We start from the raw sequence: 13956 nt of genomic DNA on the forward strand, positions 1-13956 counted from the left end.
TTTTTTTTGTTTGTTAATACAGCGAGGGCCTGACTTTCCTCAATTTATGCCAGTGTAGATCAGAAGTAAAAGATCACTAAAGCCAGTGGAATTACACCAGTGTAAAATTGGTCTGGGAAGAAAATCTGGCGGAGAATGTCTTAGAATATACGCCATTCCAAAAGAGTTAGATTTGTAGATTTAGAGGATTAGGTCATCAGTTGTCATCGTTTGGTGTAACTCTATTGATTTCATGAAAATATGTTAATTTATGCCAGCTGAGGATCTGGCCCAGAGGAGCTAACTATATTAATATTTAATTATTGTTGAGTATTGATTCACTTATATAGCACAATTGCCTGGTGCTTTACAAACAGAGTAAGGCATCTTCCTTGCAACATAATAAGGACAAGCCAAGCAAAGACAATTCAAGCTACTCGGTGGGATATGTTTAGGTAAGGGCAGATATGGGAGTTATTGGTGGCAAGAACAGGATTAGAAAGATTCCTGGGAGGAATGGGTTTGAAGGGGGAACTCACATGCCTGGCAGATCAGAAGAGGAAGGAGAGCCTTCCATTTGGAATGGGCAGCATCAGTGAAGGTCCAGTCAAGCCTGCAAGCTGGGAGGAGTATAAGGGGAAATGAGAGCAGAGAGATAGCTGGGGGGAAGACTCTGTTGGGCTTAAAAAAAAGTGAGTTATAGAAGGTTAAATTTGACATTGTAAAAGGTAGGAAGACAGTGATGTGCTGGCAAAAAATTTGGGGATATCACTAGCGACCCTGAGTGGGGTGGTTTCAGTGGAATGGAAAAAAAGCAAGACAGGCTGGAGGGGAATGAGGAGAGAGCTTGAGCAAAAATCTAAGTAATGTGAGCAGATTCATAGTCTTCAAAAACAAAGGGAGGTGATAAATTGGACAGTAGTTAAAGAGCCAAGGGGGTTATGCCATTAATGTCAAAGGGTACGGCCTATGGTATATAGACAGATGCTCAGAGAGGGAGAGAGGAATCTGGGCATAATTTCCTATTAGATCTTAGTTTTCTTTGCTCTTTAGTCCTCTTGGGTTTTTTTTGTTTTGTTTTGTTTTGTTTTTTTAAATGCCATTTCCCACATACTCAGGAGAATTCAAACTCTTGATGTAGCTTCAGTAACTTTCATTATTAAAATATTGGAATCGAAGAGATACATAAAGTGAAATTCATGAGAAGGATTTTCCCCTTGAGACCTGAAATACAGAAAAACTGAAAATTCTAACAGCTGGATGACAGCCAGGATTATAAATGCTGAGTGATTGCATTTGGTATTTCGTTATTGTCACCTTTATCTTGGTGTAGTCCAGTTCTCAAACTGGGGGTTGGAATCCCTCACGGGGTTGGCAGGTTAGTGGAATAGTACTGGTGGAATAGTACTCATGACTGGAGCACGGGTATTGAAGGCTATGTGCTGTTTAGAAAAGACAGGAAGAAAGGTAAAGGTGGTGGAGTAGTCTTGTACATCAATGATGAAATTAACTGTAGCGAAATAAGAAGCGATGGAATGGATAAGTCAGAGTCTGTCTGGGCAAAAATCACACTGGGTAAAAAAGCAACTAGAGCTTCCCCTGAGATAGTGCTTGGGGTGTGCTACAGACCGCCAGGATCGGATTGGGATATGGATAGAGACCTCTTTAATGTCTTTAATGAAGTAAACACAAAGGGGAAATGTGTGATTATGGAGGACTTCAACTTCCCAGATATAGACTGGAGGACGAGTACTTGCAAGAATAATAGGGGTCAGATTTTTCTGGATGTGATAGCGGATGGATTTCTTCATCAAGTAGTTGAAGCACCTACAAGAGGGGATGCCATTTTAGATTTGGTGTTGGTGAGCAGTGAGGACCTCATAGAAGAAATGGTGGTAGGGGACAACCTTGGTTCGAGTGATCATGAGCTGATTCAGTTCAAACTAGATGGAAGGATAAACAAATGTAGATCTGGGATTAGGGTTTTTGACTTCTCGAGGGCTAATTTTAAAGAGTTAAGGAAATTAGTAAGGGAAGTGGATTGGACAGAGGAATTAGTGGATTTAAATGCGGAGGAGGCCTGGAATTACTTTAAGTCACAGCTGCGGAGACTGTCGGAAGCCTGCATCCCGAGAAAGGGGAAAAAAACCACGGGCAGGAGTTGTAGGCCAAACTGGATGAGCAAGCAACTCAGAGAGGGGATTAGACAAAAGCAGAAAGCTTACAGGGAGTGGAAGAAAGGCAGGATCAGTAAGGAAAGCTACCTTGGTGAGGTCAGAACATGTAGGGATAAAGTGAGGAAGGCTAAAAGCCGCATTGAACTGGAACTTGCAAAGGGAATCAAAACCAATAGTAAAAGGTTCTACAGCCACATAAATAAAAAGAAAACAAAGAAAGAAGAAGTGGGGCCGCTATACACTGAGGATGGAATGGAGGTTAAGGATAACCTAGGCATGGCCCAACATCTAAACAGGTACTTTGCCTCAGTTTTTAATAAGACTAGTGAGGAACCTTGCGATGATGGAGGGATGATAAACGGGAATGTGGATATGGAAGTGGATATTACCGCAACTGAGGTAGAGGCCGTACTTGAACAGCTCGATGAGACGAAGTCGGAGGGCCCGGACAATCTCCATCCGAGGATATTAAAGGAACTGGCGCGTGAAATTGCGATCCCGTTAGCGAGAATTTTTAAGCAATCGACGAACTCGGGGGTTGTGCCGTATGACTGGAGGATTGCTAATGTAGTTCCTATTTTTAAGAAAGGGAATAAGAGTGATCCGGGTAATTATAGGCCTGTTAGCTTGACATCTGTAGTATGTAAGGTCTTGGAAAAAATTTTAAGGGAGAAAGTAGTTAAGGACATAGAGGTCAATGGTAATTGGGACGAACTGCAACACGGATTTACTAAAGGTAGATCGTGTCAAACCAATCTGATCTCCTTCTTTGAGAAGGTGACGGATTACTTAGATAAAGGAAATGCGGTAGATATAATTTACCGAGATTTCAGTAAGGCGTTCGACACGGTTCTGCACGGGGAGCTGTTAGTTAAATTGGAAGAGATGGGAAAGAATATGAAAGTTGTAAGGTGGATAAGGAACTGGTTAAAGGGGAGACTCCAGAGGGTCGTATTGAAAGGTGAACTGTCAGGCTGGAAGGAGGTCACTAGTGGAGTCCCTCAAGGATCGGTTTTGGGACCGATCTTATTTAACCTTTTTATTACTGACCTTGGCACAAAGAGCGGGAATGTGCTAATAAAGTTTGCGGATGACACCAAGCTGGGGGGTATTGCTAACACGGAGAAGGACAGGGATACTATTCAGGAAGATCTGAACCACCTTGTAAACTGGAGTAATAGAAATAGGATGAAATACAATAGTGAAAAGTGCAAGGTCATGCATTTAGGAATTAATAATAAGAATTTTGGATATACGTTGGGGGCGCATCAGTTGGAAGCGATGGAGGAGGAGAAGGACCTTGGGGTACTGGTTGATAGCAGGATGACTATGAGTCGCCAATGTGATACGGCTGTTAAAAAAGCAAATGCGATTTTGGGATGCATCAGGCGGGGTATTTCCTGCAAGGATAAGGAGGTGTTAGTACCGTTATATAAGGCGTTGGTGAGACCCCATCTGGAATACTGTGTGCAGTTCTGGTGTCCCATGTTCAAGAAGGATGAATTCAAACTGGAACAGGTTCAGAGACGGGCTACAAGGATGATCCGAGGAATGGAAAAACTGCCTTATGAAAGGAGACTCAAAGAGCTTGGCTTGTTTAGCCTGGCCAAAAGAAGGCTGAGGGGGGATATGCTTGCTCTATATAAATATATCAAGGGGGTTAATGTTAGGGAGGGAGAGGAATTATTTAAGTTTAGTACTAATGTAGGCACGAGGACGAATGGGTATAAACTGGATATTAAGAAATTTAGACTTGAAATTAGACGAAGGTTTCTGACCATTAGGGGAGTGAAGTTCTGGAACAGCCTTCCGAGGGAAGTAGTAGGGGCAAAAGACTTTCCTGGCTTTAAGACAAAGCTTGATAAGTACATGGAGGGGATGTTATGATAGGATTGTTAATTTGGGCAATTGATCTTGAATTACCACCAGACAGGTCTGCTCAATGGTCTGCGGGGAGATGTTGGATGGGATGGGTACTGAGTTGCTGCAGAGAATTCCTTCTTGGGTGCTGGCTGGTGACTCTTGCCCACATGCTCAGGGTTTAGCTGATCGCCATATTTGGAGTCGGGAAGGAATTTTCCTCCAGGGCGGATTGGCAGGTGCCCTGTAGGTTTTTCGCCTTCCCCTGCAGCGTGGGGCACGGGTCGCTTGCTGGTGGTTTCTCTGCAGCTTGAGGTCTTCAAACCATTTTTGAGGATTTCAATAACTCGGTCCTGGGATAGGGGTTGTTATAAAATTGGATGGGTGGGGTTCTGTGGCCTGCCTTGTGCAGGAGGTCAGACTAGATGATCAGATTGGTCCCTTCTGACCTATGAGTCTATGAGTCTATGAGTTATTACATGGGGGGTCGCAAGCTATGGGAGGTATTGCCAATAAAGAGAAGGATTGGGATATCATACGGGAAGATCTGGATGACCTTGTAAATTGGAGTAATAGGATGAAATTTAATAGTGAAAAGTACAAGGTCATGCATTTAGGGATAAATAACAAGAATTATTGTTATAAGATGGGGACACATCAGTTGGAAGTAACAGAGGAGGAGAAGGACCTTGGAGTATTGGTTGATCACAGGATGACTACGAGCCACCAATGTGATATGGCCGGGAAAAAGGCTAATGCAGTCTTGGGATGCATCAGGCGAGGTATTTCCAGTAGAGATAAGGAGGTGTTAGTACCATTACGCAAGGCACTGGTGAGATCACATCTGGAATACTGTGTGCAGTTCTGGTCTCCCATGTTTAAAAAGGATGAATTCAAACCGGCACTGGTGCAGAGAAAGGCTACTAGGATGATTTGAGGAATGGAAAACCTGTCTTATGAAAGGAGACTCGAAGAGCTTGGCTTGTTTAGCCTAACCAAAAGAAGGCTGAGGGAAGATATGGTTGCTCTCTATAAATATATCAGAGGGATAAATACTAGGGAGGGAGAGGAATTATTTAAGCTCAGTACCAATGTGGACACAAGAACAAATGGATATAAACTGGCCATCAGGAAATTTAGACTTGAAATTAGATGAATATTTCTAACCATCGGAGGAGTGAAGTTCTGGAACAGCCTTCCAAGGGGAGCAATAGGGGCAAAAGACATATCTAGCTTCAAGACTAAGCTTGATAAATTTACGGAGGGGATGGTATAATGGGATAGCCTAATTTTGGCAATTAATTGGTGTTTGTTAGCAGTAAATATGCCCAATGGCCTGTGATGGGATGTTAGATGGGATGGGATCTGAGTTACTACAGAGAATTCTTTCCTGGGTGTCTGGCTGGTGAGTCTTGACCACATGCTCAGGGTTTAGCTAATCACCATATTTGGGGTCGGGAAGGAATTTTCCTCCAGGGCAGATTGGCAGAGGCCCTGGAGGTTTTTCGCCTTCCTCTGCAGCATGGGACACAGGTCACTTGCTGGAGGATTCTCTGCACCTTGAGGTCTTTAAACCATGATTTGAGGACTTCAGTAGCTCAGACATAGGTTTGATACAGGAGTGGGTGGGTGAGATTCTGTGGCCTGCGTTGTTCAGGAGGTCAGACTAGAAGATCATAATGGTCCCTTCTGACCTTAAAGTCTATGATAATTTTTAAGTGGTGTTTCACTCAGAGGTTTGCTATGTGAAAGGGGTCACCAGTACAAAAGTTTGAGAACTACTGATGTAGTCAGTGTCTGTTAGTGTATTCTTCTGCTCCCAGTATTTAGTATAGCTGTGACCTAGAAGAGGCAAAGAGAAGCCTTGTTTTGTCTTTGATCGTTTCCCAAGACAGCATGTTAAAACTATTCCAACTGTTCTCAATTTCTGTATGTGAAAGCACTTGCTGAAACATTTTTGTTTCATTTAAGTGGGTTTTAGCATATTTTATAGCTTTATTTTATATGTAAATTATTTAATCAGGATAAAGCTGCAGCATAATTTGGTAACCTAAAACAACCAGCTCATTGGTTTAACCCCTCTTCCCTACTCTACTCTATTTTTCTGTGCTGCCATTTTAAATGAATATTCCATGGAAATCAGTGTAAGTTAGGGTGTACCATGTATGTTTGGCAGCAGAGGAGGCAGGGCCGGCTCCAGGCACCAGTGCAGCAAGCAGGTGCTTGGGGCAGCCAGTGGAAATGGGCAGCACGTCGGGCTCTTCGGCGGCAATTTGGTGGCGGGTCCCTCAGTCCCTCTCGGAGGGAAGGACCTGCCTCTGAATTGCCACCGAAGAATGAAGCAACAGAGGAAGAAGTGCAAATTGTGGCCTTTATTTTTTATTTTTTCCGCCGCTTGGGGCGGCAAAAACACTGGATCTGGCCCTGAGAGGAGGTATGTGTCTGCCAGATGTATCTGGTACTTTCAAGAGCAGTAAAGCAGTTAATTTAGGTTTTGCCAATTGCAATGTGTTTTTATTGCCCTTTTCAGAGATTTGTGAACTCTTTATATTGGATAATTTTACATGAGAAGCTTGTTTGCTAGAAAAATATAGCAATGTTAAATAAACGAGTTGACTAGTGAGTGATAAGAGTGACTCTGGGTCAAGATTTTCAAAAATAGGAGTCTAAATTAAGGCTCTAAGTGCCTGTTTAGGCTTATAAGTACGTGACTTTATTTTCAGAAGTGCTGAGTACTCAGCATTTCCCACTGAAGTCAATACTCAGCCCTTCTGAACAACAGGTCAGTAGTTTCAGTAGTTGCACTAACTGATTGAGCAGTGGAGGGACTGCTCTAGACTTACCTGAGAAAGTTGGGGTAAAAACAGAACCATGTCCTATGCGGGGAGTAAGTGCATCCTGGAAGGAGTATAGCAAGGGCCTTGCCCAATGGACATGTTGGGGAGCTGCAGAAGACAGAATGGGTTGTGCCTTAAAAGCATGGTGTGACCTTTTCTTATTAGATTCCATTTATCTTGCATGCGCCAAGCTCTTAGTGTGCCACAGAGGTTTGTGCTGAAAGTGGATAACTGCATCGGTGAATGTGTTGGGGATGCTTGAGGTCTTATTAGCCCAAAAGTTCTTTAAATCTTCCAAAATTGTAATGTTTAACCCATTTATAGCTGCACAAATTTGCTGTAATGCGGACTCTAGCAATAAGGTTTTAATGCTGTTGTTTTATCTTTTTAAATAGTCCCACCTACTATTAAAGGAGGAAATATTACTACTGAGATATCCACATTGCTCAACAGCTTAATAAAGCTGGAATGTGAAACCAGAGGAATCCCTGCCCCTTCCATTACATGGTACAAAGATGGACACCCAATTATTTCAAGTCCACAAGCTCTTTATGTGGACAGGGGGCAGTTCCTTCAGATTCCTCGGGCTCAAGTCTCGGATTCTGCTAAGTATACCTGCCTGGTGATCAACATTGCTGGCACTGCTGAAAAAATATATCAAGTGGATGTCTATGGTAAAGAAAGCGTTTATTTAACATGCTTGTTCACCATTTGTTCTGGCTTATAAAACATGCTTATTCAACACTCTAGCTACACTCTCATAGAGGTAGGTTGTGTAGTGCTTCCTGAAGGACTGAAGTATCCTGTCACTCAGAGTTCGTTGCTGAAGCTAAGGTTTGGCACACATTAGCAAGGCAGCATGGGAAAGCTTGCACTGTCACAGCCTGTGCTATATCTAATATCATCTAGGCAGCTATGAAGAAGACTTCTGTCTTCAGAGCTGTCAGTTGGTACCTTTTATATGTAGGAAACATTAAAATTACTTCCCCCCACACAAATCTCTTCTTTCTCTATCCTCCCCATTTCCCCCTCCTGTCATCTTAAATTTCCTGAACGTCACATCTGGGGTGGCTCATGACCATGAATGCCAACCTCCGGGTAGACTGTCAAGAAGCAGGCAAAACCCCCAAACTGTTTGTATTCTGTATAGCTAAATTTCACCAATCCAGTAACAAGTGTGAACTCCTAAAACACTATTATAGTCTTACCAATGAGTCGCCTTTGGCATTCCAGTCTATCTTACCGCCCAGGCAAACTGGACTTTCTGGTAGATGATTGTTTTACACCAAAAATCACAATAATATTCAGGTTACTCCCAGTCCCAAAGGACCAGCCATTTACCCCCAGGTCAGCTGTATTCAGATCTCAAACCGAAGGCCATGCTTGTAGCCAATCTTGAAACAAATTAACTAAGGAGTTATTAACTAGGAAAAAGAAATGAGAGTTATTTACAAGGTTAAAGCACACACAGATGAGGTACAGTCAGGTTTCAAAAGGTAATAGAGATTTCTATAGTAAGCAAACTCAGTATATCCTTTAGCAGCAAAGAATCCTGTGGCACCTTATAGACTAACAGACGTTTTGGAGCATGAGCTTTTCTGGGTGAATACCCACTTCGTCAGATGCACCACGCGTGCATCTGACGAAGTGGATATTCACCCACGAAAGCTCATGCTCCAAAACATCTGTTAGTCTATAAGGTGCCACAGGATTCTTTGCTGCTTTTACAGATCCAGACTAACACGGCTACCCCTCTGATACTATATCCTTTAGGGCTAACCCAGGCAAAACAATTGAGGACTTCTTGCATATACTTAGACATCCTTGCCCCTCAGAGTTCAGACGGCATAGTAATAATGAATTCTCCTTATGAGACATTTTTATTCCCTTCCCTCCACATTCCAGCTTTAATGGGACAAGGGGTTGGGCATGTACCCTCTTCAGGGTTGTGGGGAAAGCAATCAACAAGTCTTTCATCCACAGTGGTTTGTCTGATGTCTGTAGACCTTCTTTTGTTGGGAAAGAGATGAGAAGTGCTAACTGGTATTTCACACTTAATAATGCTTCTCTCCTGACTGCATGGGATTTACAGTCTTAGGTCTTCTCTACACTGGCAAGTTTCTGCGCAGGGAAGCCGCTTTCTGCGGTGCAACTCCTGAGGTGTACACACTGCCAAGCCACTTAGGGCACAGAAACTGCACAGTTGCAATGCTGTAAAAAAACCCACCCTGACGAGAGGCATATAGCTTTCTGCGCTGGGATTTGAAACTGCAATCTTTATTCCATTAATTGAAAACAAACAGAGCCCTGCAAAGCTACAGACAATTTTCTTAACTTTTCACAGTACATCGTCTGCACCAATCACAATCACCTCCTAGCATTACAAGCACTGCACTCCCGAGCATAGCAACAAATATTAGTGGCTTTCAGCTTCAAATTGCTGCTTCAAGGCATCCCATATCCTTATGGCCCCACATTGTGCCCCTCTAATAGCCATGATCTCTGGCTGTTCAAATTCAGCTTCCAGGCATTGAGCCTCAGCGGTCCAGCCCTGAGTGAAGCTTTCACCCTTCCCTTCACAAATATTATGGAGTGTACAGCATGCGGCTATGAGCATAGGAACATTGTCATCGGCCAGGTCCAGTGGGCTTTTAAATGGCCAAAAGCACACTCAACAGTCATTCTGCACTTGCTTAGCCTGTTGTTGAACCACTCCTTGCTGCTGTCACAATTCCCCATGTATGGCTTCCTAAGCCACGGCATTAAGGGGTAGGCAGGGTCTCCCAGGATCACAGTGGGCATTTCAACTTCCCCTACGGTGATCTTCTGGTCCGGGAAGAAAGTCCCTACTTGCAGCTTCCTGAATAGGTCAATATTCCAAAAAATGTGTGCGTCATGCATCTTTCCGAACAAACCTGCATTAATGTCCATGAAATGCCCATGGTGATCCACAAGCGCCTGGAGAACCATAGAGAAATACCCCTTCCAATTAATGTACTCGGTGGCTAGGTGGAACAGGACCCAGGATGCCCCGCAATGCCTTCCCACAACTCTTAGCGGCAGAAGAGGAAGAGAGGCTCTGTGGGATAGCTGCCCAGAGTTCACCACTCCAAAGACCGCTGCAAGAGCCACAAGTGTGAACATGCTGTTGTGCATGCAGCTGACAGTGTGAACACACAATAGCGGTTTCCCTTCAGCAGTCTCTGAGTGGCAATGTAACTGCTGGCGATGTACCTCTGCCACTGTAGACACACCCTTAGCAAACATTTTTATACTTACAGAGGAAACATTTAGACGTTACCTTATAACACTGGATACAAATATTATAAGTAGGGTTCATACATGCAGCATCCTACAAGCATTCCATAAAGTCAAAACACATTCTTATAACTAAATAACTGTTTTAACTTTACTAACACACAGGTTTGGCAGACTGGTTGCCAACTATGTATTTATTAGTGTTCAGTGAGGCCTGGGACCTTGGCATGAGCTGGCATCTGGTCTGCCAGCGTCACATCTGACTTAAGACTCTTAGTCTCTATTCTTCCATCTCAAAGCCTCATCATCTCTTTTAATAAAGTGGTGAACAATCAGCTACAGCCTTTGTCTATTAAATTGTTAACTGTTCTTTATAACCACTTTGTCTTAACCTCTTCTGACAAAAGATTTCTCACATAAAATAATACATAATATAAAATTAGGTAGAACTAGAGGAGGTTGAGAGGAACTGACCCATTTGCTGTTAATACATTTTCTGGCTGCAAAGTTAATCACTCTCAATATATCTTTTTTCCCCTTCTCTAGTTCCTCCGGTTATTGAGGGTGGCTCTGACACAGTCCAGAACAAGCAGGTGGTTGCTGGCAATTCACTGACACTGGAGTGTAAGGCTGCTGGCAACCCCCCTCCTCTCCTTACCTGGTTAAAAGATGGAGTGCCTGTGAAAGCAAGTGATAACCTCCACATTGTGTCTGGTGGGAAGAAACTGGAGATCTTGAATGCTGTAGAGGCCGATCGTGGCCAGTACATATGTGTGGCCACCAGCATAGCAGGAGAAAAAGAAATCAAATATGATGTTGAAATCTTAGGTGCGTGAGCAGCAGAACAATTTATTCACAGAACTTTCAACCAAATTAAACCTGTATTTATTTTTGCTGGTGTCACAAAACTGCAGTTCAGTGGGTCAAGCGTAACATTAAGCCCAACCATTGCACATTTTCTCTGCCAAGTTTGGTAGGCCCGTGGACGGCTGCTTTCAGACTACTTCAGGGACAGTTTTCATGAGGGAGATTGTAAACGTCACTTGGAAGGACACACAGATGTCTTCCAAATGTGCCTTAAGATCAGGGACAAGAGAAAAATCACAGTTGCAAAATAAATAAATAAATAAAATAATATCAATGGGGTTCTTCAATTTTTAGGCTGCCTGTAAATTTTTGTCTACATTATGCAAATCCTAAACTTTCCTTTGGAAAATGTTTCTCTCTTTCCATTGAAACCTTCAAGCCAATCTAGATCTGAACACTGCCTCGTTGGCCCATCTCTATATATGAGTCATGCAAATGCTAGTCATGAAATAGCAACTTCCAGCATAGTAAGGCTTCTTGTATTGTGGTTCTACTATTCTTTAAGGTCTTTATTATGCCTTATAGGCACAGATGTGCATTGAGACACACCACCACAGGGGAGTACTGGTGGCCACAGGCTTGCAGATGCAGTGTGCCCAGCTTACTGTCTCCTGAATGGCTTTGCTGGTCTGTGAATGAGATGGGGACAGAAGGCCCTGCCTCCCCCCCAACTTCTTACTCCCTTGGAGTGCCATGATCCCCTAAGGATCAGATGGGCCATGTGAAAGGGGGGTGGGGAAGGCACTTAGTTTCCTTTCTCCATGCATAGAGGGAGTAGGGGGAATCTGGCCCTAGATAAAGTGCCATACAGGAGCAATACAAATGATAGGACAGAGGACACCATCTGTTTGGTGCCCTTCATTGCAAGGGTACGACTCTGTACATTGAATCCAATTTAATACCCTGTCCCAGTATGCGGTGGGTGCTAAGATATATATTTTACAATATGTAGTTGTTTTTGACACTTTTTCTGATGTTTAAATGTTTCTTCTGGTGTGTTTTTATCACTTTACAGTCCCACCACTTGTGGCAGGGGGAGAGGAACCTTCAAACTACATTGTGATCCTTCATAGCCCTCTGGAGCTGGATTGTCCGGCAACAGGAACCCCTCCACCGACTATCATGTAAGGGGGTTGGTATGTCAGTTATAAATTCCACCACTTGCTTAAATGGGCTTGGAAGTAATTGTTATGCACTGACCATACCATTTGATCATAGACTAAAATACAGTCTATGAGTGAAATCCTGGCCTCGCTGAAGCCAATGGCAAAACTCTAACTTCAGTGGGGTCACAATTTTGCCCCCCTTCCTTTTTTTTTAAAGTAGTCTTGTTGCTTATACCAACGTAAATATTTTAGAGACCACTCTGGATTAAAAAGAAGTGCCAGAACTCTATTAATGACCCTTTCCCACTCCTCTGGTAACTATGATCCCTCTTGCATGAAATCTTTCACTTCAGTCCCCTTCCCTCTTCTTTGGTGGCAGCTGTCCTTTCTGTAGCCTCCGCCAGTGCCTGCCTCCTTCCTTTCTCCTTCTCTGGTGTCTGCTTCCCTGTTTCCTGATAGCTTGCTTCAAGCCCTCACTTATCTCTGGGAGCCCCAAAGAAGCAGAAATCTATGTAATATCTCCAGGCTTCCTTGAAAAATAGATCTAGTTGTATTATGACTTTCTATTTCTAGTCAACCGAAACATGTCTCTGAACCGTCACTCACTTTTAAAAAAATAAGCATCTTAAGTTTTTGCTTTTTTCACGCTAGGTGGTTGAAAGATGGCCAGCCAGTTGAAGAGGGAGATGGATATAAGATCTTATTAAATGGACGCAAACTTCTCATCTCCCGGGCTCAAGTGTCGGACACAGGCCGCTATAAGTGTGTGGCAACAAACAAGGCAGGAGACCATGAAAGGGAATTGGATATTACTGTGCATGGTATGTTACACAAGGGAGGAAGGGAGCTGCAGACTGACTTTATATTAGAATGATGTTGCATACCTTCATTAGCAAGAAGGTATTGTAGTTTTATACAGAACTGTAAAATTTGCAGAAATGTGGTGATAAATTGGAGACAACAGTGAGTAGAATTGTAATAATCAAAGCCATTTGCATTTGAGAGATTCTGTAGGTTGCACACTAATACTTTCAAATAGTGATTTATCTTTGTTTGTGTTGTGTCTTGCAGTTCCTCCAACAATCAAATCCACTGGCCCTTCTGAGAGAGCTGTGGTGGTATACAAACCCATGACATTGCAATGTGTAGCCAATGGTATTCCCAGTCCTTCCATTACGTGGTTAAAAGATGGCCAGCCTGTAAACACAGCCAGAGGAAATATCCGAGTAAGCACAATGCGTTTGTGGCATCCAAAATTTGAAAGATAGTTACACTAAAGTGCTAACACACACCCCCATTAGTTTTCCTCTCCTTTCTTATTTCTCACGTGATGCTATGAAGATGCTAAAGATCCACCCTGGAAGTCGATAGGAGTTTTGTCTGAGTAAGGAATTTGGGATTTGACTTGCAGCGTTCTGTTGTGTGACTCCCTTTAGAAATCCATATGCTGTGTTTGCTGGAAGTCTAGTTTGTAGATACAGTATCCACACCCCTCAGCTGTACCTAATTCTCCAGAGGTGGTCATCTTTCCAATTGGGATAGCTACTGGGTGTAGCACCACCCATTTGCTGACTGGGAAGCAGGATGATATAAATTTCTCTCTGAGCACCACCTCTGTGTCAATTTGGCACCTAAATCTTCAACTCTCCTTGGACTGTGGGGTTCTGTGTTAGGAGACGCCCTTCACATTGGAGAGGTTTGTGTGGCTCTCCCAGAGGAGGTTTTATCTGGTGCAAATCCATGCCTCAGCTCGTAACTCCTTGGCACCTCAGTGCTCTCCAGCAATGGGACTTGAAGGTGCTTTGATCTATGCTAGACTGGAATGGCTTCTGGCATCCTGCCAGCAGTCCTATGCAGTAGCAGCCCTCTCTG

The 13956-nt window shown here is 43.3% G+C and overlaps 1 protein-coding gene across 1 annotated transcript in view; it reads left to right on the forward strand.

The window, feature by feature from the left end:
- The window catches only part of HMCN1 (hemicentin 1), a 316507-nt gene that overhangs the window by 176411 nt on the left and 126140 nt on the right, over nucleotides 1–13956 (forward strand). The window contains exons 31-35 of the mRNA XM_050961493.1: nucleotides 7249–7527; nucleotides 10658–10939; nucleotides 11994–12102; nucleotides 12736–12905; nucleotides 13156–13310. Coding sequence (XP_050817450.1) covers nucleotides 7249–7527; nucleotides 10658–10939; nucleotides 11994–12102; nucleotides 12736–12905; nucleotides 13156–13310 — 995 coding nt within the window. The remainder of the gene's footprint in view (nucleotides 1–7248; nucleotides 7528–10657; nucleotides 10940–11993; nucleotides 12103–12735; nucleotides 12906–13155; nucleotides 13311–13956) is intronic.

Source organism: Gopherus flavomarginatus, chromosome 7 (assembly GCF_025201925.1).
Source record: "Gopherus flavomarginatus isolate rGopFla2 chromosome 7, rGopFla2.mat.asm, whole genome shotgun sequence".
NCBI classification, from domain to species: Eukaryota; Metazoa; Chordata; order Testudines; family Testudinidae; genus Gopherus; species Gopherus flavomarginatus.